Genomic DNA, 25,969 nt, shown 5'->3' on the forward strand with positions numbered 1-25,969 from the left:
AATTCCAACTAGACATACTTCTAGAAGTTACTACACATCATCTGATGTTGACCGGATGGGCGAGGGGGCGTTTATAATTCCGTGGGCAGCGTTATACCAATCATCTAATGTGGGTCAAATGTTGATAATAGCAGTTATATCGAAGACGGTAACGTTACACGCTGAAACTCACCCCAGTCTCCGCGCGCCGTTGGGCGATCATCGTCGAGTAGAAATTGTATCATTATGGGATATATTTTTACCCGGTCCATCTCCAGCTTGTATAATGGTATATACGTCCAAATCATGTTGTTTATCGAGTTATTGCCAATCGATCACCGTGTAGCGTGACGAGCCAGAGTCCCATGAACTATAGCGAGCGCCCGGAAGTACTACGGTCGTCATGACAACCTCTATTCAACATCCTGTTTGGCGATTGCGCCGATCGGCCACCAGATGGCGCTCCTGAACCGCCAGAGAGCTCAGTGGGTCCTGCTGGTGGATCTCAGGCCAGCGGAGGGGACATATGAATCCGATCGCAGATTTTTGAAATATTGATATAAGGACGCTGTACAGCGTCCCCCGGCAACTTGAGCATGGCCAGCAATGACGTGAAAAGACGTTTCATGGCAGTCAAAGTGTTAATCCCACTGGTCACAATGGTGACCGTAATAATGTTTGTGTTATAAGGCTCTGCAAATGTTACTGAATGATGTAGCAATGTATTTCCAGCTAAATTGAAATAATACAAATAAAGGGTCTCAATTAAATATGTGGTAGTAAAAAGAACCTGTGGGAGGATTTCAACAAGATAAATGCGACAACAGTGCAAAATATTTCACTATAGTAGTTCAAAGCAAAAAGAAAAAAAGAAAAAAAAATTATATTTTTTTTTATTTTTTTTATGCTGCCCCCTGTGCCTATGAAAATGCCCCTGCGTGCCTATGCAGGCACGCGTGCCTAGGGTTGCCTACCCCTGGTCTACTCTAGGGGATGCAAAAACATAATCTATTCTAGAAAATGTCTTGTGTCTTGCTGAGAAGAAAGAGTACTCTCGGGCCGTTGGGTTGAGTAATCGCCACAGATCATTTACACCTGTATCCTTGGCCAAGCCTGTAATGCTTTAGAGGCCTGTTTCTGGTCATTGGATGTGGTGAGACTAGATTTATCAATCGAGGGATCCCAGATGGCATTAAAATCCGCACCAGTTCTAAATGAATACCCAGGGAGATCTAACATTGCTCTAGTGAGTGAAGTGTAGAAGTTAGCGTCGTAAAGATTAGGGGCATAAGCCGCTACCAAAGCGATTTTCCTGTTACAGTAGTCTATTTTAGCAATAGTTACTCGGCCATCTGCATCAGACCATACGTCCAACAATTTAATATTCAACTTTCGTTTCACGACTATAGCTACACCATGAGATCTAGTTCCAAAAGATGAGTAGCTTATGTTTTGATATATTTTATCCGCAAGCTTTACATCCAGCCAATAGAAGGTGCGCTTAAAAGAGCCACATCAACCTGTTGTCTTTTCATCCAAGTAAGCACGCTTTTGCGTTTATTTTGTATATTTAGACCCCCAGTATTCCAAATCAATATTTTCAAACTAGCCATAGTCTAAACAGGTTGCAGTATTCCTGTGTGTAATTCGTCTGGAGTAGCAATTCATAATAGATATATATCCAACTATTGAGGTCCTGTTGAGAGCCGCGCTTGAGCATGATAACAAACATAAAATACACATACATATAATCCCCTATTCCCATCCAATCTTTCACCATCGACTAAAGACGCACTTCTTCAACCATTATCTGAAAAAAATAAGAAAATAAAATAATAAAGACCTAACCCTAACTAACCTTACTGTCATGCACTTGTCCTAATAAACTAACCTACACTGTAACACGCAACACTTTGATGAACATTGTTACTCAGCTGATAGAGCAGCGTTTCCGTTAGAACATATTCGTGTCGGTCTGGGTGTCCTGCAAGATTTCTATCCCCGGACATATTCGAGAAATTCCGGTCAGAGTTTTAAACAGAAGTCTGTTATAATCACATTTTTATGAGCTAACGAATTCCGTTATATTGGACATTTGTATTAATTACATCAAGCGAAGAATGAGAAATTGATTTGCAGAATCAAATTACTATCTCTCGCCTCCCAAGTTAGTGCGATACGCTAATCCAGCATCAAGCTCCCGCCCCGCAGGCTTGCGCTGCAGCAGCTGTCACACGCACCCCCAAATGAATCTCGAGTCGACATCGCTTCACCTCGTTGTATCAGACACGTCACACATATCACAATGTTCAACTTCACAAACAGCAAACTGTAGTTGATCATCACATTGCCTCGTTTGCTAGCTCGTCGCCACATGCAGAGAGGACGAGCCACATGCTCGTAACGCATTTGTTGATTTCATTATAGCCTACATTTAGTTATAATCAATAATATGCATTACTATGTGACACGGCAGTCAACCAACAGTTGCATATGATTAAAAAATGTCAACACTCACTCACCCCGTCTCTCGTTGTGCCTATCCGTTTTGTACCTGCGAGAACAGCGGGGTCGTCTGGTTGGTTCGACTTTGATATCCCCATTGGAACAGGTGGACGTCTGCGAGGCTCGCAATGGTAGCAGCAGACTGGGGATGCTCTTTGTGGTTCAATCAATAAAGTGTACTTTGTGTACGTTCAATCAATGTTATCTCTCGTACATCATAGAGGCTAGACTACTAGACTATAATGTCGCACCTCAGCCAGGAGAATTAAACTTTCTACTCGGGCCTGAACGCTCGACATTTCTGTTTCTTTTCCACGGGAGCCACCACGGCATCAACGGTCTCTGTGACTTCAGAAGACTCATCTTCGTTGTCATTATTATTAGACCTGCTTGTGCTTGGTTTCATGAAATATTTGTTAAGCTTAGCTTGTTTGGCCATCTCTCTCTCTCGCTCGTATACCCGTTTGTCGTTATGGTGGCCAGACAGGCTCAAAAAAAGAAAGAAAAAAAGATTCACATCTGAGCGGCGTCATCCGCGGTTTATCAGAGTGAAGCAACAATGAAACAAATGTAATGATTGTTTCGTTCATCGCATAGGCTATTTAATTTTAGCCTATTTTAATACAATTCAAATTATAAAATTGTGCTTAGAGGAATTATTTTCACCGGACATTATGACCGGAGAGATTTAAATATTCGGACTTCAACATATTTTGCCGGTCAAATACCGGTAATTACCGGCTAACGGAAACGCTGTGATAGAGTTGTACCCTTCCTGATGACTTGTCGTACAGAACTTGTAAGTTGCTTTGGATAAAAGCGTCAGCTAAAATTTAAATGACTAAATGTAAAGGTAAGGGCTATATGGTATCAATCTTGCGTTGATCCAAGAATCCCTTTACTGCGATCCGAGCGTATGTGTGTAATGTGTGTAACGTATTCCGTTGGTGACGATCAAAGCATAGAAAAACTACCCCCCCCCCCCACCCTTTCATGCATTCATGATGAAACATAATACCGATAATATAGTGTTGATTTCAGATTGATTGTTGATACAGGCGAGAAACAGCACGGTTTTGAGTGAAATGCACGTATTGCTGCATAGCGTAGTTTTCTGGGATTAGACAGGATTACTCTAAAACTATACTCATATTCACCACGGTATAAAACGGGAATGTATGGATGAAAAAAATATTTCTTTTTCACAAATTGAACGATAGATACTCAATGTCAAATGGGCAATAGTATTATATCCATAGCTATGATATATAATATAGTTTGAGCCCTGCAAACAGCGCCATGTATTCCTATTAGTGTTGTCACGATACTGGAATTTCGACTTCGATACGATACCTTGAAAAGTATCGATACTTTCGATACTTTCAATACCAAAAAAAAAATTATATTTTTTTTTTATTATAATATATATTTTTTTTTTTTTTTAACAAATTTTGCTTTTGTTGCTGGTTGATTCTCCTCAGCTTCTCTCTGGTACTATACGAGAAGATAAATACACTTTTAAAACCCTTTGTTTATCTTTAGATCAGAGAGAGAGAGAGAGAGAGAGAGAGAGAGAAAGAGAGAGTGGCTGCTGGAGATTTTAGGTCTACTGAGCGCACCTTTCTAGTTATGACCAGAGAGCGAGCGAGCCAGCGAGAGAGAGAGAGATTTCTCCGGAGCTATGCTCGGAGCATTTATTAACGTTACATTTTCAACAACATTGCGTTAATAAATGCTCCGAGCATAGCTCCGGAGAAATCTCTCTTTCTCTCTCTCTCTCTCTCTCTCTCTTCCTCCTCCCCCTCACAGCCGGGCAGTTTGTAAACAACGCTATTATTAGCTAACGTTAGCTGTCGTTCCTCCGTTAGCTTAATGCTAGCTAGCTGGCCACCTATTACTTCATGGAAACGGAGTAACGTCAAGCCGAGCCCACTACACCAGTACACGCATGAACTCGACACAACTACCCCGTTTCCAACGAGGAGGCTGCAGCAGCTTGTGTCTGTTGCTCTGAGCGAGGAGGAGGAGGAGGCAGAAGGGCAAGGCTCTGGCCGCGTCTGTCTGTCAACAACTTGCGGGAGCAAGCCAGCTGGTACCGATACTGCAGAAAGTATCGGTACTTCGGGAAATGAGTATTGAAGCCGTTTTAAATATTCAGTATCGATATGTATCGATACTTCGATATTTTTGACAACACTAATTCCTATACTTTAAAGCGTGGCCTTCTTACCACACCGTACACAGCGCCCTCTGGCGCTGATTGAGTTAAATGATCTCAATTGCAGATTTTGACCATTAATATAGCAACAAACAACTATTTGCTATGTAAAGATGGTGGAGTAATGATGTCCTGAGCAGAGAATGAAGGCACACTCCCTCTGCTGTGTGTTGTAATCCTAGCTTCTCTGTTCTTTGATTTGGTAACTTGACTGTGCTGACTGGGTGGCGTGAATATTAAAGGCAACCAATTTGTGTCTAACCACGCCCAACTTGCGTCTAGCCACGCCCCCGCGGCAGCAGCGGAGCGGCAGCATTATGTAGCAGTAATCCGCCCTTTTTTACTATCCAGAACTAGCTCAATTGGCAGCGCTGCATTGCTGTGGATCCTACGGCCCGTTGCTGGCAAGTTCGATTCCTTTCAATTTTTATTTTTTATTTTTTTTAACGTGCATTCGCATTCTTTCGCCGTTAAGTTTAGGCATAACTTTAAGCATTGTTTCGGAGTTGGTTAAGGTTAGGCTAAGGTTAGGTTAAGGTTTCGGAGTTGCTTAAGGTTAGAAGGGTTAAGTTTAGGCGCTGTTAAGGAGCTGGTTAAGGTTAGAGTTTGTCTTAGAGAATGGCAATAGACAGCCTATTTCCGCACTGCAGCGCGAGGCAATAGACAGCCTATTTCCGCGCTGCAGCTCTCTCGCGCTGCCGTGGTCACATGGGCGTATTGGCCAATCAGAGAAACGCTAAACACAAGTTGGTTGCCTAAAATATTCACACGACTGGGCGTGCTTTTTAGTACATGCAGTCCTTCCCTGTGACACTGTTGGCCCTCCCTCTTCCAATTTCCCAACGTAGAATGCACCTGATTGGATAAACACACTGGTAGTTGATTGGTCTGCCTTTCGCAGCTCTGGTTTTCAAAAAAGAAAATGGTAAATTGCTCGATCGTCAATTTTCTCTTTTTCAACCAAAAATTTGCTTCCAACAACATTTTAAGCGGGAAAAATGATTTCTGGATCTTGATTCATATTTAATCTGCAATGCCTAGTTTTGACAGTTCGATCAGAATTTCTTGAGCCAGACGCCTCCATGTGTGGGAAGCAGGAATACATGAAGGCTCACTTGTTAGTAAACTCTATTTTTGCACCTACAGTAAATGGTCACTAAAATAATGTTTGACACCGCGTGAATATTTTAGGCAACCAACTTGTGTTTAGCGTTTCTCTGATTGGCCACTACGCCCATGTGGCCGCGGCAGCGCGAGAGAGCTGCAGCGCGGAAATAGGCTGTCTATTGCCTCGCGCTGCAGCGCGGAAATAGGCTGTCTATTGCCATTCTCTAAGACAAACTCTAACCTTAACCAGCGCCTAAACTTAACCCTTCTAACCTTAACCAACTCCGAAACAATGCCTAACCTTAACCTTAACCAACTCCGAAACAATGCCTAACCTTAACCTTAACCATAACCAACTCCGAAAGAATATTGCCATTCTCTAAGACAAACTCTAACCTTAACCAGCTCCTTAACAGCGCCTAAACTTAACCCTTCTAACCTTAACCAACTCAGAAACAATGCCTAACATTAACCTTAACCAACTCCGAAACAATGCTTAAAGTTAACATGCCTAAACTTAACCGGCGAAAGAATGCACGTCACCAACAGACGGCAGGATCCACAGCAAGGCAGCGCTACCAGTTGAGCTAGTTGTCGATGTTAAAAAAGGGGGGATTACTGCTACATAATGCTGCCGCGACAGAGCTCCGCTCTGCTGCTGCGTCGCCGCGGGGCCATGGCTAGACGCAAGTTGGGCGTGGCTAGACCAGGGTTTCCGTTAGAAAAAATTGTTGCCGGTCTCCGTGACCTGCAAGATTTCAATCTACCGGACAAATGAGATTAATTCCGGTCATAGTTTATTGAGCTTTAAAACAATTGATAGGCAGGCTATATAAAGAATGTCATCCTCAAGGCATGTAGATTTATAATATTATTATTTAAAACTAGGCTACTTTTGCGTATACAGTCATTAATATATTCCAAATAAAATAAGTCCCTCGATACTCTGTGCTGCTGCTGACTTGAAATAAAATAGACCGCGTATGTGGGCAGTCGGTCCGACACTAAACAGCAGTCTGTTATAATCACATTTTTATGAGCTAACGAATTGCGTTATATTGGACATTTGTATTAATTATATCAAGCGAAGAACTGAGAAAGCAGAGAGACGGCAACATTATCGTGGTTTGCGTGACGACTCTCTCCACCTCGCAACGACTTATTTGCAAAGAGTATGGCGCTGCAGAGCAGCTCATTTAGCTGTTATTGGCTCTTTTCTGGGAACCGCACAGCAGCGCCCCCCACCCAACATTGGCTGAAAATGGCTGAATTGGAGTACTGCTGGAATACTGCATTGTGCTGTTGTTGCTCTGGCTCTGCAGCTTCACAAAAGTTCGCACACCCAGCAGTAAGCTCTCGCTGACAACGTCGTTGTCATTATTAGAAGCAACGAGGAAACAAATGTAATGATCGTTTCGTTCATCGCATAGGCTATTTAATTTTAGCCTATTTTAATACAATTCAAATAATCAAATTGTGCTTAGACTCAGGGAATTATTTTCACCGGACATTAAGACCGGAGAGATTACATATGTCGGACTTCAACAGATTTTGCCGGTCAAATACCGGTAATTACCGGCTAACGGAAACGCTGGGCTAGACACAAGTTGGTTGCCTTTAATATTTAGGCTACCGGGACTGCTCGGCCGGTCACCAGTTTGATTGAACATTTTATTAACAGATTGCAGAATGGGTACAATACAGTACGGCTCAATACAGAGAAAGACTTTCGTCTCGTTTACACCAGGGTCCCTCATTTTCAATTAATCATATACAGTCCTTGCCAAACAAACCCCCTGGTCTCCATCGGCCGGCTGGCCGATCAACTAGTGCACCTCTAGGCTGTACCACAGGACCACATGGACCCTCTTGATTTTGGTGCCACACATGATTCTGTCTGGGTAGTATCGACCATGTTGGAACCGGTACCACTCTGTGCTCGCTTCTCGATACCCAACCGAAAGTCTTCATTAACTCAGAAATGCTAGCATTGTAGTGTAGGCTAATTAGTGTCCAATTGGTACAATTAGTTGATATCCCTTTACTCAGCAAGACTTAGACCTGCATCAGAATTTTTTTTTATTTTTAATGTTATCATTTTTAATATACGTCATGATTTTAAATAAAATGCATCCCAGGGTAACGAAACTCATATCTAAATATGAATGATGATGTCAACTGTCCAGGTGGCATTATGAGGATTTTGCAGGACGCTACTGTGAACACTAGCACACTGAAGAGGTGACACTATATAGTGCGACCGACTACTACTCTGTGGGCTAGTCCTCCCCTTCGCCTGACAGACAGTATGAATCTAGGTGTCAGTCTGCACTGTAAGCATATTCAACCTCAGCAGCACTGCTCCATGCATCTTTCATGAGGCCAGCCGATCTGGGGATGTCGTTAAACATCCAACTGTCATTAACTCCACAGTATGAGAGATGACTTTACTGCACACACATGACAGCTAGTGGACTGCAAATCCGTAAACTGTGTGGTGGGATGGGGCGCGGGGGGGGGGGGGGGGAGGGTACTGTATATGTGGCATAATGGCAGTGGCTTTCAATAACCGCATTGACGCTGCATTTAGCCCAGAGCCTCCGAAGACCTTTTTAACCCTCTGCCAAAGTCTTGTACTGCATCTAAAAAAAAGTTGGACCTTGTTCTAGCCTCCAGTGATTACATTGTGTGTTCCTGGCACAAACCTCACTGGCTGGAATTGCATTTGTTGGCACACTGGGGATTTTGATCAGAAACCATTTGGAGCTATTGGGAACTACCGGGACCTCACTGATTTTAACGGTACAAATGGTTCTGCTTCTGCCCTTGACTAGTGGGCCTCTCGGTCCTGGGCCAAGCTCTACCAGGGTTCATCAATGTGGGAGACATTGCAAGACCAGTCCTGGGCTGAACAGGGCCTAACATTCCACAACGGAATAATACAAATAATAATAATAATAATAATAATAATAATAATAATAATAATAATAATAATAATAATAATAATAATAATAATAATAATAATAATAATAATAATAATAATTTACTAGTACAAGTACTACTCAAAGCACTTTACAATTGACAATATTCACATGGTGGCCATTTTGCTCTTACGTCATGCTCAGGTTGGGATTGCTTTCCACCAACCTGAGCATGACATAAGAACAAAATGGCCACCATGTGAATATATTTTTTCAGTTTGGATGGCACCCAGTGGGAATCAAACCCCCTAACTCTGGCAGTATTAGCGCATCAAGCGCCCTATCCATTGAGCTATACAGAACAATAATGAGGCTATATATTTGAATGCAGCTTCTTTCTGAAGCACTTGCATGTAGCTTTTTCATTGTTTTCTACGGAATGGCGTGTTTAGCATGCGCTGCCTGCTCCATGCGACGCTTCTTGCTGCTTTTTGCGTGCATCAAAGTAGAATGCTATCCTACTTTTGCATGGGGCACATAGGAAAACTGCGTGCAATAGTGCTTTATAGACGGGCAGAGAGAGGCAAGCTTGGCAGAGAGAGTGATAGGCTGCAATCGAGAAGCCTCATCTGGTCGCAGCCCAAGATGTGGAACCCTGTTTTAATCCTCTGGTTAGCTAGCCCTGCTCTGGATGCAGCTTTTCACCACACTTTGGAGGATTAACAGTAACATTTAGCCCTGGGATAACTAGTGCCGTGTCTCTGGGATAAATTAGCACTGGGCCTGTTGTTAGCCAATAAGGGCTAGTATAGTTAGATGATCAGTGTAAAAATAGCAGAGTTTGATAAAGCTGCCATGACGTCATGCAACGCACACAGTCACTCCGCGGTCAGAGGCAGCCGGCTGTAATGTGAATGCCTGGCTAACACACCATTGCCCTAGCGTCTCAATGGTTTGAACATGGACCACAAGGGGGGAAACATAAATTGTGTATCGAGTGACTAAAGAATATGCTGATTGTAAGGACTGCCACATCACTGGGATGTAGCTAGCTAGCTGTGCTAACGTTAGTTGGTTTCCAAAGACAGGATGGTAATGGCTAGAAGGCATTCACATTACAGTCAGCTCTCTCCGAGGCTCTTCTTACACTACACTTACACATTGTACTAATTTGCCATACATTTTCAGGTACATTATGATCTGTGTTCTCAGATAAAGTTATGTCTAAAATGTTAACTAGATCGTTAGTGAGGCCCTTAGTTCTTGGTTTCTGCGATGAACAAACATCCTTCTCAGTCAGCGCAACATCTGAGACCAGAGAGGCCGGAGAGACTTGTAGAAAGCTGGTGTTATCTGTTCCACTTCCTCCGTTTCCTACAGATAGGAACCATAACCATAATAACCATAGAGCTATTGTGCCATAGAATACACACTGAACACTGGAGGCCAAGGGAGTATGCCTGAGGCCTGGTAAGCCTAAGTCTCTCTTAACTGGAGGGGAATACACGAGGCCTGGTAAGCCTAAAGTCTCTTAACTGGAGGGGAATACATGAGGCCTGGTAAGCCTAAAGTCTCTTAACTAGAGGGGAATACATGAGGCCTGGTAAGGCTAAAGTCTCTTAACTGGAGGGGAATACATGAGGCCTGGTAAGCCTAAAGTCTCTTAACACTTTGAGTGCCACTCGCGGCTAATCTCGTGTTTACGATAGTTACGTTGAAAGCCACTCACGAGATTTCTCTGATTTCTTTTTCTTTTTTAGCGATCTGAAATCATATTGCATCACGCGAGCCTACCCTAGCCTACCCAAGGGCCGTCGGCGATCAGATGTGAAAAAAGCACCCCCTATCGTCTCCCAGATGACATCAGGGATTTTGGAATGGACTCAATGAAAATGGATGGGGGAAAAAAATATTCCAGTCCACATTTTCCAGTCCACTGATGCAGCCGGGGTTACCAGAGTTCATTCTGGAGACTCTGAGCCGCGGCAAGCATGATTAGATCTATACACTTATCGATTTTTCCGAATGGTGATCAGGAATTGGAATATACCAGTTGGATACCATCTGATGTCAGGTAAGGAATCTATGTTATCAGTGTTAGGATAATCACTCGTTTTGATGAAGATATAAGCTTTTTTCTGATATGTGCTCCAGCGGTTTCACTGTAAAATCCATGAGGAAATGAAAACGGCTATTATCAGCGCGCGCCTCGAATGTGCGTGCGTGCACGTATACTATTGAGCATCTAGCGTTTATTTGAAAACGATTGATAAATAGGCCGACAAATATCAACGTTCTGGAATATTCCAGTAAAAGGCGATTATCACAGAATGGGCTGTTTTTTACCTCAAAACGGGTGCTTTTCAAAATGCTCTCAAACGGAAATAAAGCGATAAAAAACCAATCTGCCTTGACAGCACTGACTGGAAAATTAATCTTTGATAAGCGACGGGCAGATTAGACACATAGCCATAATTTAAAACATAGATTAGGCGATATTAACGTTAACATTGGCGCCGATGGTGGCATTCAAGCACTAAGTCGTGCGCCCCCTGGTGGCACTGAAAGTGTTAACTGGAGGGGAATACATGAGGCCTGGTAAGGCTAAAGTCTCTTAACTAGAGGGGAATACATGAGGCCTGGTAAGGCTAAAGTCTCTTAACTAGAGGGGAATACATGAGGCCTGGTAAGCCTAAAGTCTCTTAACTGGAGGGGAATACATGAGGCCTGGTAAGCCTAAGTCTCTTAACTGAATTGATTGATTGATTGATTGATTGATTGATTGAAAACTTTATTAACAGATTGCAGAATGGGTACAATACAGTACAGCTCAATACACACAATTGTTAAGGGGATGCAGACCAGAGAAAGACTTTCGTCTTGTTTACATCAGGGTCCCCCATTTTCAATTCATCAGGACATATATGACATACATGACATACAGATAGTCAGTACTGCTACATCTATACATTTATGACATACCAGATTTGCAAATACAGTACTGTTTGTGATACAGAAGGAGTCAGGAAAAGGGAGTATATACATTTGACGTAGAAACTGTACATTGGAGGAGGTTGGGTGTGGGGGGTTGGGTACACTGGGATATTGACAACCATACTGGGTAATCTACATTGGAGGTGGTTGGGGGGGGGGGGGCACACTGTATAAACAAGCAAAACTGTACATTGAGGGGGGGGGGGAGACACTGTACAAACAAACAAAATTGTACATTGGACTATTGACAAAACCATACTAGGTAAATGACTGTACATTGGCAAAACTGTACATTGAGGGGGGGGGGGGGGGAGACACTGTACAAACAAACTGGAGGGGAATACATGAGGCCTGGTAAGCCTAAGTCTCTCTTAACTGGAGGGGAATACATGAGGCCTGGTAAGCCTAAGTCTCTCTTAACTGGAGGGGAATACATGAGGCCTGGTAAGCCTAAAGTATCTTAACTGGAGGGGAATACATGAGGCCTGGTAAGGCTAAAGTCTCTTAACTGGAGGGGAATACATGAGGCCTGGTAAGCCTAAGTCTCTCTTAACTGGAGGGGAATACATGAGGCCTGGTAAGCCTAAAGTCTCTTAACTGGAGGGGAATACATGAGGCCTGGTAAGCCTAAGTCTCTCTTAACTAGAGGGGAATACATGAGGCCTGGTAAGGCTAAGTCTCTCTTAACTGGAGGGGAATACATGAGGCCTGGTAAGCCTATGTCTCTTAATGGAGGGAAATGCCTTTTTGTTTGGCAGGTTGTTTTTCCCCACATGGTAGATCAAACTACAAAATAAACTATAGATAAGTTGAAACATTAAGTGTGTATATAGAAACACATGACACTTTTGATACAGTACACATGTGAAAATGTCTATACACCAAAATGTACAGAAGATCACTTTTGCCCCATGTTCCTTCTCCATCTCTGATCTCTGTTCACTTTGCATGTGTAAGTAAATGAGTGAGTGAGTGAGTGAGTGAGTGAGTGAGTGAGTGAGTGAGTGAGTGAGTGAGTGTGTTTGTTTTCCTCCCCTCACCCAGATTTGTAGTTTGACCCTCTTTTCGTTCCTGTAGACGGTCTTGACTTTGAAGTCGATGCCCACTGTACTGACGAAGGCGGAGGTGAAGGAGTCGTCAGCGTAGCGGAACAGGAAGGAGGTTTTGCCCACACTACTGTTACCAATGATCAGCAGTTTGAACATGTAGTCAAAGTTCTGGTCGGCTGCATCCTTCTGGGCCTGCGTCTGCTGGCCCGACCCAGCGTCACTAACTAACGCCATCTGTGGAAACCAGTGATTGAAGACTAGGGCTGTCATTTGTCCCCAAGAATACAATTTGAATATGAATAGGCTGAAATGGGGCAGTTTCAAAATAATTTTCCATTAACGCAAACATTTACATAATATGTACATTTTGAAACTGCCCCACACAATTAGACGTAAAATGCTTACAATTAACAAGGTCATAACAAATAGAAAACTATCATTAGGCTGTGCTCTGTAAAACCCCATTTATTTTTTCCAAAATCATGAAAAAGGGACAAGAACCATTGATGCGTTGTCATTTCACCTCAATCAATAACGTTTATTTATTTATTTACATTCAAATGGGAGCTTGGTATTCAAATTCATATATATTTCTTCAAATTATAATGAGAATATTGAAATTAATTCTGATTCCTAATGTGAACTGCTGCTATGAGATGAAAATGTCTCTAAAAATATAACTTAAGTCTTAAGACATATTTTTTTTAAATAATGCAATGGGTTTTGAATAGGGTCATGCAACTTACTAAGCACAATTAAGGGAATGTATCAGTTGAATAAGAGAAAACTAATTATTTTCATCCTAACTAAATAAAATGTGGATACAAAACAAGCTATCTTTTGTATTATGATGTAAGTTTATTTTATAATATAATATTTAAAGAAATATGCAAGTATGCACGCTAGTTAGAACACTTTTTCTCAATGGATTCAAATTAAATCAGTTAATTTCACTATTTTCAATAGTTTGTCATTTATAGAGTGGTTCTTCAAAATGTTGTTTCTATCATGAGTTATTTAAATAAATAAAAAGCGATGTATGTATGGTTTCCACTGGTGTGCCCCGCATTAAAAAGGATTGTGTATAGTTTCAATAGACCACCTAAATGACAAATGCACTTGAAACGGACCGTGACTGAGGGAGTTTAATGACAAAACGTCTGTGACTGAGTGAGTTTAATGACAAAACGTCCCTGACAAAACGTCTGTGACTGAGTGAGTGAGTTTAATGACAAAACGTCTGTGACTGAGTTAAGTGACAAAACGTCTGTGACTGAGCGAGTGAGTAGATTAGTGACCACAATTTGCCATGCATACATGTAGCCATGCAGCGGCAGTCCTTTGCACCTTGTGAAAACAGGGTGAATGAAGGTAGAAATGTACAGAATGAACATAAAGAAGCTTTTTGGAAATGGGGTCCTCCTCCGTTTCACTCCAGGAGAAAAGAGAGAATTTCTTAGTTATTCACACAGATGATCTGGGACTGGCAGGGACATTTTATGTCAGACCAAAAAGAAATATTTTAGAGGAAACTGTGACATGAATAATGACAGTAATTTCAAACCAAACCGATGGACAGTAAAGATGTAGCCGGGTGAAAGGGGGATATGGTATAACACACACAAAATAATTGAAAGGGGTGTATTATGTTCAGAGGTTCTTCATATTCCTTTAGGATTATGGGTCGGTGCATGGCAGCGTTGTGGTGATAACAGCCTTTAAGTACAGATGTGATAACAGCCTTTAACAGTACACTGTGCTCCCTGCGTTCCCTCTCACCCCTCTCTTCACTCATCTCTGCGCTAATAATCAAGGATAGTGAGTGTTCTCTCCCTCCCCCTTATATTTCTCCCTCCGTCAGCCCTCCCCACCATACATTCTGTTCCCCTCCCTGTATTGTTAATGCATCTCTCTCTCTCTCTCTATCTTCTCACTCATTTCTCTCACTCCATCTGTAACACACCCATCTGTAACACACACACACACGGATCTAGGTCTGTCTGTCTCTCCTCATTGGCCCCCTGCACCAGGCGGTTGAGCTTCTCCTCCCTGGAGACTAGTAGAGCAGCACTAAACCATCCAGGACTGTCTGGCATGGTACAGACATAGCACAACACTCTCTCACCCAGGTCACCCTCATGTATCCATCTGTTCATCTTTCTCTCCGTCCATCCATCCAACACACACACACACACACACACACTGAGTGAAAACACAGACACAGATCAAACTTGAACACACATGTGCATGTGACAAACACATACACACAAATGGTCATACACACCACATAGGGCCTACACCCACCAGTTTTGGGAAACTTTTTTGAAAAGCACAGTCATGCATGTACCCCCCCATGACCACACAACGCCATGTAGACTGCATGATTGACCACACAATGGCATGCATTTAAAAGCACTCACACACAATATAGTCTAGGTTTAAGTCTTTCAAGATTGTGTGCTTATGTGAGGGTAGTTTCTTGTTGCTACACCAACAGACTGTTATGAAATACCCCTCCACTGCGCATTACACCAGCTGCCATTAGGAAATATGGCTCATTGCTCAGAAAATAAAGAATGTAGCGATAGCCCTCTATTGTACGTTTTAAGACCAATAATCTCTTAATAAGGCTCTAGCACAGTGAACACTTGATGGTTTATATCCTAATCTGATTAAATTCTCCACATATTTCCCTCACATTTGTTTATAGAGCAGCTAACCCTTACGTTAACGTCACTGCATACGTCACGCCTAACGCTTGCCTTGTTAGAGAACACTTGCTGAAATATTGACAATATTTAGTGGTGGATATCCTAATGTGTTTCAATTAATCATTAAATAACTCCCTAAATGCGCACTAAACAAGGCACTGACACACGCGCGGACCCTTGTGCGTCATCGTCGTTTTCCAACGTTTAACGTAATATAAACATCTTACACGAGGAAATAGATATTTAACACTCGTTATCAAAACATGAACTGAAGTTGATGAAGTCGGAATTATCCGTCGATCTTGATCCCTGGATTCGAATATATATAAGTGCACTTCTAACTAAGTTAAGGAATTGTTATAGCCTACACAAAAGATTGTTGTGAGGCTACGTCTGTATGAAGACAATTCGAGTCATATCACTTGTTGGGAGTGTTGTTGGGCAAGACTAGGCTGCTAGTAACATGAATCCAATGATCGATATACAACTGAGTGATTACCAACTAGGCTACCATCTCGCCAGACTACCAACAACACGGAAAGATGAGATTGCTAGTCAAAACGCATGGACGACTGGTCATTAGGCTATTATAAGTTACACTGCGCAGTGTGCTGCTGCCATATGGCATCGACAATGCCATTCCATTCCTTCACCCACCGAAAACGTTTCTATATTACCAGCAGTATTCTCGGAATTCTTGAAGAAAGGGTTTTTTACCTCGAATACTCGTGTCCTTCAAGCGTTCACTCTCCTCCTCCTATTCTCCCGGTCCCGGAGCACCTATGCTTGTGCTGCTATGGCCCGGGCGCTCCTCCTCTAGTGCGCTCAGCTGCTCCCGGATCTCAAGCAGATCTAGGCGATACAAAGAGTTGCGGAACTTTGCCAAGAAGAAATCTGTCAACATCAGGGCCACCGGCCAGCTTCCACATTCAACAATTACAATTCATTGTGCAGAGCCGACAGTGATATGGCCAAAGACCCACACAGCGCAAGTGATTACTCATAAATACCTCTTACGCATCTGTCCATCATGCCTCATAGACTAGTCGTCATGACCCAACAGGTTGGCAGCCTGTGTGGGCACAGTCATCATGCGTCAGGCCAGCAAATTATGAAAAAATATGACTTCCGGTGTCTGAAACAGTTGTTAAAGTTAGAGGTTATATATGATTGCTAGTAACTGTCTCACTATGCATAACTGTTTCCACTAGAGGGCGCTATAGGCGGAGCCACTAATGCTACCGCCAGGTAGAGGGTATTTAAGGAGATGTCTCCTCCCCCTCTATCTCTTCCCACCTACCTCTCACAGAGAGGAGAACTCATGTGCTGCTGTGTGCCAATGCAAATAATAAACCACGCCGATTAAAGGCTAAAGGGAGAAACCATGTCTCATGAACATATTATTGTCGCCCCATAGCCAGACTTTGTCAACAGGTTATGGGCCCAGATCACGCAGGCGCGAAATAATAAGGGTAGCAAGTTTAGCTGAAGTATAGGCTAGTTTAGCGCCGGGAGCACCGCGTGGCTAAAGGCTATACCAACAGAGCTAAAGCTACGCCTACCATCAAAAAGGAGGATGACGACCAAAGGAAGGAGCAAATGGCCCTCATTCAATGGAAAGGCAGAGGACCATGAGCTATGGGAAGAGCGCATGTTATGCTGCATGCACGGTGTGGGACTGAAGACGACGATCTTGACAGCCCCCACGGGAGACCTGACGGCGGAAGCACAAGCCCTGGACGACAAGCATAATGCAGATGCATACTGTGAGTTAGCACCACTGCTCGACGACACAAGCTTGGGGCTGATATTCCGCGACACTAAAGACAGAGAAAGCCTGGAAGTGTTGAGAGAACATTATATCGGGCAAGTAAGACCCCGAGTCGTGGCCCTCTACATAACACTAACAGCACTGAAGAAGGGGCACACCGAGACTGTGACCGAATATGTCATCAGAGCTGAGCAGATCATTACGGCATTGAAGAGTGCAGGAGAAGCACCAAGCGATGGGCTAATGATGGCGATGGTGATGAGGGGACTACCGGAGCTGTACAAACCGTTCACACTCCTGGTAGCACACGGTTCAGCAGACATGACGCTGGGAAAGTTCAAGGCCAAGTTTACGAAATTTCGAGGCCTCAGAAGATATCCACCCAGCCGCCACGGAGGCGGGAGAGAGGGTGCTGAAGGCCCGAGCGACGCCAAGGGAGAAGACCAGGCCCACGACGGAGCTGGCGTGTTGGCGATGTGGAGAAAAAGACCATCGGAAAGGTAACTGCACAAAGACTGTCTGGTGTAGCTTCTGCAAATCCACGGGGCACACAGATAGAGTGTGCATGAAGAAACGTGACCGGAGCGTGTGGTATGCGCATGGACAAGATGGCGGCAGTGGACAAGATGGCGGTGACGGTGGGCGTGAGACGAATCGAGACGACGCCCGGAGAGTAGCGGGACAAGAAGACTTCATCTTCGGGGCGCAGACAGCGTACGTCACCAGGCCAACGCAGCTGCATCAGGCCCAAAGGAAGGGACTGATCGCGGACACAGGTGCGTCGTCCCACGTCATCAACGACAGGAGTCGGTTCAAGAACTTTGACAACACTTTCCACCCGGAGAGACACAGCATGGCGCTGGCGGACGGGAAGCGCACCTACGGGTTGGCGCAAGAGAGAGGAGACGCACAGGTATGCCTCATAGACAGTGAGGGGCGCCGGTGTACAGTGACGTTAAAGAACACTCTACGTACCCTCGTTCCCACAAGAACTATTCTCTGTAATAGCTGCTACTGCGAACGGTGCCAAAGTATTCTTCAATGAAGGTAAACATTTTCTTGTAGAGCCTGACGGTACGCGATTTAACATAAAGGTGTACAAGAGAATGTATTATCTGCAAACAGAGTGTAATGACAACGACAAGTGTAATGATAATAATGATATGTGTAACGTGACTGTCAGGCATGAGATTATGGGTGATTGTAATTACGAGGATTTACTGAAACTGCAAGCAGTGACAGAAGGCATGGACATTGAAGGTGAAAAGCGTAGACCTGACAAGAGAATGTGTAGTGTGCATAAAGGGGAAGTTTACTCAATCGAGAAACAGAAATCCCACAGAAAAAGTAAAGGTACCACTTGCGCTAGTTAACACACATCTAGCCGGTCCAGTAAGCAACGAGTCCATAGGAGGCTTTAGATATGTACAGTCGTTTACAGATGTGTGTACAGGGGCAGTGTTTGTTTACTTTCTCAAAGCAAAGAGTGACACACTCCAGGCCACGGAGAAATTCCTGGCAGACGTAGCCCCTTATGGTAACATAAGATGCTTGAGGTCCGACAACAGAACCAAGTTCACAAATAGAGAGTTCCAATCACTGTTGAGAAGGAACAAGATAAGACACGAGACGTCATGTCCATATTCCCCACACCAGAACGGAGTGGCAGAGAGGGAATGGCTCACTCTTTTCGAAATGGCTAGGTGTAAGCTAGTAGACAGTAACTTACCTAAGAGTCTATGGCATTATGCGGTGCAAGAAGCCGCTTACACCAGAAACAGGTGCTTTAATAAGTACACAGGCACCACCCCGTATACAGCACTGACAGGAAAGAAGTGTAATCTAGCTAGGATGCACCAATTCGGATCAGTGTGTTATGCTTACCTGCAGGACAGAGGAAAGCTCGAGTCCACATGTGAAAAAGGACTCTTTGTAGGGCACGACAAAGGACGCCCTGCTTTCCTAGTTTATTATCCCGGTAAAGGGAGAGTGCAGAAACACAGGCTAGTCAAGTTTGTCACAAAGACAACATGTGAGAACGAGACACAGACAGAGGAGCCAGAGCTGGACTCCAGAGTAAGGTGTGAAGAAACAGAGACACCTCAGCCTAGTGTACTTAGCACGGTCGTGCAGACAGACAGTCAGCAACCCCCAGAGCAGGGGAGGAAACTAACTTTTTGGCTTACCAGCCAACTGGCGAGTATCTGATTTTTTTTACCAGCCAAACAGATTTTTTACCAGACAAAAAAAATCGCTAATTGTGATAATTACTTCTTTGTATGTCAAGCCGCGTCAATGTTGTGTATGCATCTGGGTAGGCACACTGTGCCTTTAAGACAGCACGGTGGTCTTACGACAGTGCTGTGAAGTACCGTCAAGTGTTGTGGTAACGTCAGTTGGGTTGGTGTGCTGTTGTGCACAGTGCACTGGTTGAGCTAGCCCCTTTCGTGACTGCGATGTGCAAGCCAGGGGCTTTTGAGCATGAAATAAAATGTCTAACCTTACGTCGTAGTCCGGTGCTTTTTTGGAAACATTATAGTCATAACAGATACACCTAGCTGGCTGCTTTGAGCACACGGGGCTAACGTTTGCTAGCAAGCAGCTATAGCTAAAACGCTAACTAGAAGCTAACCACTGTATACAGTTCCAGTAGACTAACATTACACCTCTGTGATTTAAATGTGTCCTTAGTAACTTATACTCTAGGGTTGTACTAGGGTTGGATGCAGTTCCCCGTTGGTCAGTCTGTCTGTTTTCCATCTTCTGCTGTGTTTAACGTTATCTGTTTGCGAGTGCTCCTGATGGCTAGCCTAGTACCGCGGGACTTTTATTATTATATGTCCGTGGGTTGGCCAGTACTGCGCAAACGTTTATTAAACATTATATGTCCGCGGGTGGTCTTGTGCAGTGCTCTCATGGCACTGTCAACTAAAGCGAACACTCAGAAGACGCGCACCGTTTGCCAGTGCAGTGATTGCAGAATGTTTTATTTTTTTGTATACTCGCCAGCAGGGGAGGAAACTAACTTTTTGGCTTACCAGCCAACTGGCGGGTATCTGATTTTTTTTACCAGCCAAACGTAAAAAATACTAGCATTTGGCCAGTAAAGTGGCCTAATTTCCTCCCCTGCCCCAGAGGACGATGACGAGGAGCACCCGAGGGTGACGTCACGTGCCCCAAGCAGTGGGAGGTATCCCTCAAGGGAACACAAACCACCAAAGTATCTGACAGACCATGCCCGGAGAGAAATTGACGAGGATGACAGTACACTTACCACCATTGATTACTGCTACAGAGTAGTCAGTGGGGTACCTCAGACCTTTAAAGAGGCCATAGTGTCCCCTGAATCAAGTAAATGGGAGAGAGCAATGGATGAGGAGATGAGGTCCCTAGAGGACAACCACACCTTTACTCTAACCAAGTTACCAGAGGGCAGACAGACAGTGGGAGGGAAATGGGTGTACTCAATCAAGGAGGGTATTGAAGGCCACGACAAGTACAAAGCGAGATTTGTAGCTAAATGTTACAGTCAGAGGGAGGGGATAGACTACGGTGAAACATTCTCCCCCACAGCCAATCTGACCAGTGTAAGGGTAGTGATGCAGAAAGCAGCGGAGGACAATTTGATTTTACATCAGATCGATGTGAAGACAGCCTATCTGCACGCACCCATAGATAGGGAGATATATATGGAACAACCTGAAGGTTACGAAAATAAAGGAGAGAAGCTAGTGTGTAAGCTAGAAAAATCCATTTTTACGGCCTGAAACAGTCTGGGCGAAATTGGAACGAGATGCTTCATACATGTCTCATTGAAGATCACTTCCTACAGAACCCAGTAGACCCCTGTGTTTACTCAAGGGAGTCAAAATAGTCAGGAAAAGTGATCATCGTCATTTGGGTGGATGATTTGATCATCGCAGCAGACAACACTAGAAACCTAGAACAGGTGAAAGGTATGCTCTCCACCAGATTAAAAATGAAAGACCTTGGAAGGCTAAAACATTTTCTAGGCATGGACTTTGAACAGTCTGCCAATTGTGTAAAAATATCCCAGAAGAGATATGTGGAAAAGATCCTGAAACGTTTTGACATGCAAGAATGTAGATCAAGGGAAACACCATGTGATCAAAAACTAGACTACCAGGAGGATGCTCAGAGATTGACAGATGTAAAAATTTACAGAGAAGCTGTAGGCAGCCTCATTTATTTGACAACATGTACTCGCCCTGACCTATGTTTTGTAGTGAGTAAATTGTCACAGCATTTTGCTGACCCCACAGAGGAGCACTGGATTACAGCAAAACAGCTTTGTTTCAGAAAGAGCAGCGAAGGCTTAGGGCTTAAAGCCTACAGTGATGCAGACTGGGCAGCTGACACCACAGATAGAAGAAGTACCACAGGATATTGTGGGAGTTTGAACACAAACAGCTCACTGGTTTCATGGAAAACAAAGAAGCAGCCCACAGTGGCACTATCAACTTGTGAAGCTGAATACATGGCTCTAGCTATGACAATACAGGAATGTATTTATCTAGAACAACTGCTCGAAGGGATGGATACCTATGTATATAAGAAAACTGTTGTTTACGAGGACAACCAGGGAACCATTGCAATTGCTAGAAACCCTGTGTGCCGAATGAGATGTAAACATGTCGATATAAAATATAATTTCATCAGATCGGTCATCAGAGAAGAGAGAATGACACTGATTTATTGTCCAACAGATGACATGGTAGCAGACGCTATGACGAAACCTGCTTCCAAACTGAAATTGAAAAGATTTGCAGAGGTCATGTTTGGTGTGTAAATATTGCCTGTTATGTAGTATTGACTGCCATATTCTTTTTGATGCTCTGAACTGTATTATTTTCTTTGAAAATTGTTTTTGAAGAAGTTGTACAGTGTACTAGACAACCCTAAGTGGGAGTGTTAAAGTTAGAGGTTATATGTAAGGGATAATGTATAGCTACGAGGTCATTGTCGCAAAATAATTGACCGACAGAGTTTAAAATACCGAGCCGCCTCAGTGAAGGTCAATTATTTTGCGACAATGATCGAGTATAGCTATACATTATCCCGCTTATTACATGGCTAACTTACTAACAATATACCTAATTCATTTTACATCGACTCGCAACACTGGTTCTGGCTCCGCTCGTTGCTCCGCCCTGTCATCGCTGGCAGCTTCCCCGGCAGCAGAACACCGGCAGTGTCTGATTGCACTGATGTCAGTGGGCTTGATTGCGAACAGCTGCGCACAGCGGTCATTATTGTTCCACAGCGGTCATTATTGTCTGATAACGGACCTCTGATGCGCGCTATTGACCAATCACAAGCAAGTATTTCGGCGAATGTGAAAACGCCATGTAATAAATTATTGCTAGTAACTGTCTAACTATGCAGAACTGTTTCCACTAGAGGGCGCTATAGGCGGAGCCGCTAATACTACCGCCAGGTAGAGGGTATTTAAGGAGATGTCTCCTCCCCCTCTATCTCTTCCCACCTACCTCTCACGGAGAGGAGAACTCATGTGCTGCTGTGTGCCAATGCAAATAATAAACCACGCCGATTAAAGGCTGAAGGGAGAAACCATGTCTCATGAACATATTATTGTCGCCCCATAGCCAGACTCTGTCAACAACAGTCTACATTTTTCAAAATTAGTATTCATAACAAACACAGAGCAAGGTTTTCCTACTAACACTAATCTTGCCACCCTCTCTGTTTGAAGCTCCACCACACAAATATACAATAATGTATCTGTAATGCATAATGTAAGAACATGATGTATCCCTTTTCTTTGTATGTGCATTATGATAGTAGGCTAGTGCAGTATGTTAGCGACGGATAACTTCAACATTTTGTTTGGCTTTTGTGAACATGCAAATGATGGGATATTGAAGAGTCAGCATTCCACTGTTAAATGAAGCAGCATAAATCATTTTGCAGCAGAGAAATGGTGCGGCACGGGCAGTGAGATGCAGCAGGCATGCCAGCCAGCAGTAAGTGAATGAAAATGTTTTTATTCATACTTTTTTAAACACTGTCACTGCGACAGCATTATATTCCATCATACAAAGGGGTTACACTTTTTCTCACCATAAAGATATTAAATTATGAATTATGAATAGTATCATTTCACTATTTAATGAAAACAAATATATTTAATAAGCTTGTGGCTATGAATGATGCCATGAATGAGGCAACAATCTGCAAACCAAAAATATCAAAATCTATTGTGATATGTAACAAGATGCAAGAAAAAAATTCTTCATAAAACTACAGAAATATTTCACAGCCTGCTGCAGCTACCTCTTGTTTCAATGTGAGTTTCTCCCACTGAGACGACTTGAGCCACGTCTTCTTAAACTGAACAAACAAACAAAAGCCAATGCTGTATATTTTGCATATGTCACAAACAAATGTAACAGTACTGCATATCTGTATGTCATAAATGATATGATTAGATTCGATTTTTATATCAGTATATTGTGTGTCATAAATGTCATTATGAATTGAAAATGGGGGAACCTGATGTAAACAAGACAAGTCTTTCTCTGGTCTGCATCCCCTTAACAATTGTGTATTGAGCTGTACTGTACTGTATCCATTCTGCAATCTGTTAATTAAAGTTCTCAATCAATCAATCAATGCAGTCCATGGGAAACAAAACAAACCCGTGGACACCTTGGACAAGATGTCCGTAACCCACATCTGCATTCAAATAGCCTTCGTTCCCCACAAAGACGTCAACAATATCGTCTATGAATGTCATCTTGACGTAGGGCTGGGTGATATGGCAAAAATATATCACAATATGTATTTTTATATTCCTATATAAGTAATAATGTGATATGGCATCCTTATGTCTTTATCTTGTAATTTAATTATCATGGTGTTATTTCATCCAAAATGGCCTTTTTAAATAGGGGAGAGTGGGGTGAGTAGTGCCAAGGGGCATGTAGTTCCACCCCTGTTATCTAGAAAACCATAGAAGAAGTTGGTCATGTGACAACATATTTTTGAAGAGGCATCCATTTCACTCAACCTGCAGAGAAGGGAGACACCTGGCTTGAGAGGTAAGCACATTTAAGTTCAAAAAACAGTTTTTTGCCCTCCAAAGTAAAATTTGTATGATCAAGGTTTTTTGATTGCTGTGTTTGAACAATTATAGACAACTTTGAAAACAGTTCACACATGTTTTAGTGCTTTAGTAAGCTACACCATGAGTCTATACAGTTAGCATGATGCTAGCTCAAAACAGCTGGGGGATGCATTTTTTTCAAAATGGTAGGCTTGGGGTGATTTGTGCCAAAGGGCCTGGGTTAAGTTGTGCCAGATATTCTCTTTGTTAAGTTGCCCCAACTTATTTTATTAACTATATATATTACTTTATTGTATTTTATTGTTATTGTACATTGCATTCTTGCATTTGATCACTAAAACTATGTGATATTCTTAATTTTAGACCAAAATCCATCATGCCACGCAGATATACAAACAGAAGACAGACAGGGTTTCAACTCTTAAGGTGGAAAGAGCAGTGAAAGAGGTGCAACAGGGGAAGACTATACGTCAGGTTGGAAAGGAGATGAAGATCTGCAGGATGCTTTTACCGCTTTTGAGATTAAAATGATCTGTTTTACGTAAAATTATCAATGGCACAATTTACCCCAGTGTATTCTCTCTAATGTCACACCTTACCCCGCACCGGGGGCAAGTTGTGCCACAAAACCACTTTTTTTTTCTAAAGCTATATTTCTGAAACAGTTTATTTAAGATCCAAAGTGATTGTCCCCAGGGATGCACAACATCCTAAACTATATGTACATATTTTAGTTGGGGGCATTACTGTAATCCCCTTGCTTTAAAGGCACTTTAAGTAAAAAGTGGCACTACTCACCCCACTCTCCCCTACTATTGAAAAACTATTTTGATGAACTGAACAAATATACAGTAGTATGTTTATATTTTCTATGATATGTCGTGTATGACGGTATTGTAAAAATCCATACCTTTGCATGGATCACTGCCGGTATACCTTCATATTCACTATACTGTACCTCACAGCCCTCATCTTGCATACAAAATGAAAACTACATTTGCATTGCAAACACCAACAAAGGATGACAACATGTAAACATATGGGCGACATCAAACCTCTAAATATATTTATTCTATTTACAAGACATTTGCATTGCAAATAGTGAGGATTACAAGACAAGAAAAGACCCATCTACCTGTGCATTATTTCAAAAGCTATAGAAATGAACTGATGAAATTGTCATGGTTGAGTGGTGGGAACAGAACGCAATTGCAGACAGGTGGAGGAGGTTTTAGTCCAAGGGGTATTTAATTACAAAGAAACAAGGAACAAACGTAAGAAGCATTCCAGTCAATTTGGTTATTAGCGATACTTTATACATCCAATTCAACGCTATAGCTGCATTTTCTTACCAACTAATTTGGTTGCGGATGTCCCGATTTGGTACACATTTTGGCCCTCTTGGGCAGAGTTGTTTTGGAGGCTGTGACATACAGATGTAGAGGCAGCTGTGTAGCAGTGTGAGCAAAATGGCTGCTGTGTTATTACGGTCAACGATACAAATTAAGGGCACTTCAGATGGCTAACATGAGTAAATAATCCAGCTAAAATGGAATACCTAATTTGGTTCCCTGGCAACAGCCATAACAAAACAACCAGCCATCTC

At 42.9% G+C, this 25,969-nt stretch overlaps 1 protein-coding gene across 1 annotated transcript in view; it reads right to left on the reverse strand.

The window, feature by feature from the left end:
- Window positions 1–16,340, reverse strand: part of rab3da (RAB3D, member RAS oncogene family, a) — a 34,730-nt gene extending 18,390 nt beyond the window's left edge. Inside the window, exons 1-2 of the mRNA XM_084319416.1 lie at window positions 16,202–16,340; window positions 12,765–13,007 (exon numbers count right to left, since the gene is read on the reverse strand). Of these exons, the coding sequence (XP_084175542.1) occupies window positions 12,765–13,007 (243 nt within the window). The 5' untranslated portion in view covers window positions 16,202–16,340. The remainder of the gene's footprint in view (window positions 1–12,764; window positions 13,008–16,201) is intronic.
- Between the last annotated feature and the right edge of the window lie 9,629 nt (window positions 16,341–25,969).

Source organism: Notolepis coatsorum (genome assembly GCF_963971535.1).
Source record: "Notolepis coatsorum genome assembly, chromosome: 7".
In the NCBI taxonomy this organism is placed as follows: domain Eukaryota; kingdom Metazoa; phylum Chordata; class Actinopteri; order Aulopiformes; family Paralepididae; genus Notolepis; species Notolepis coatsorum.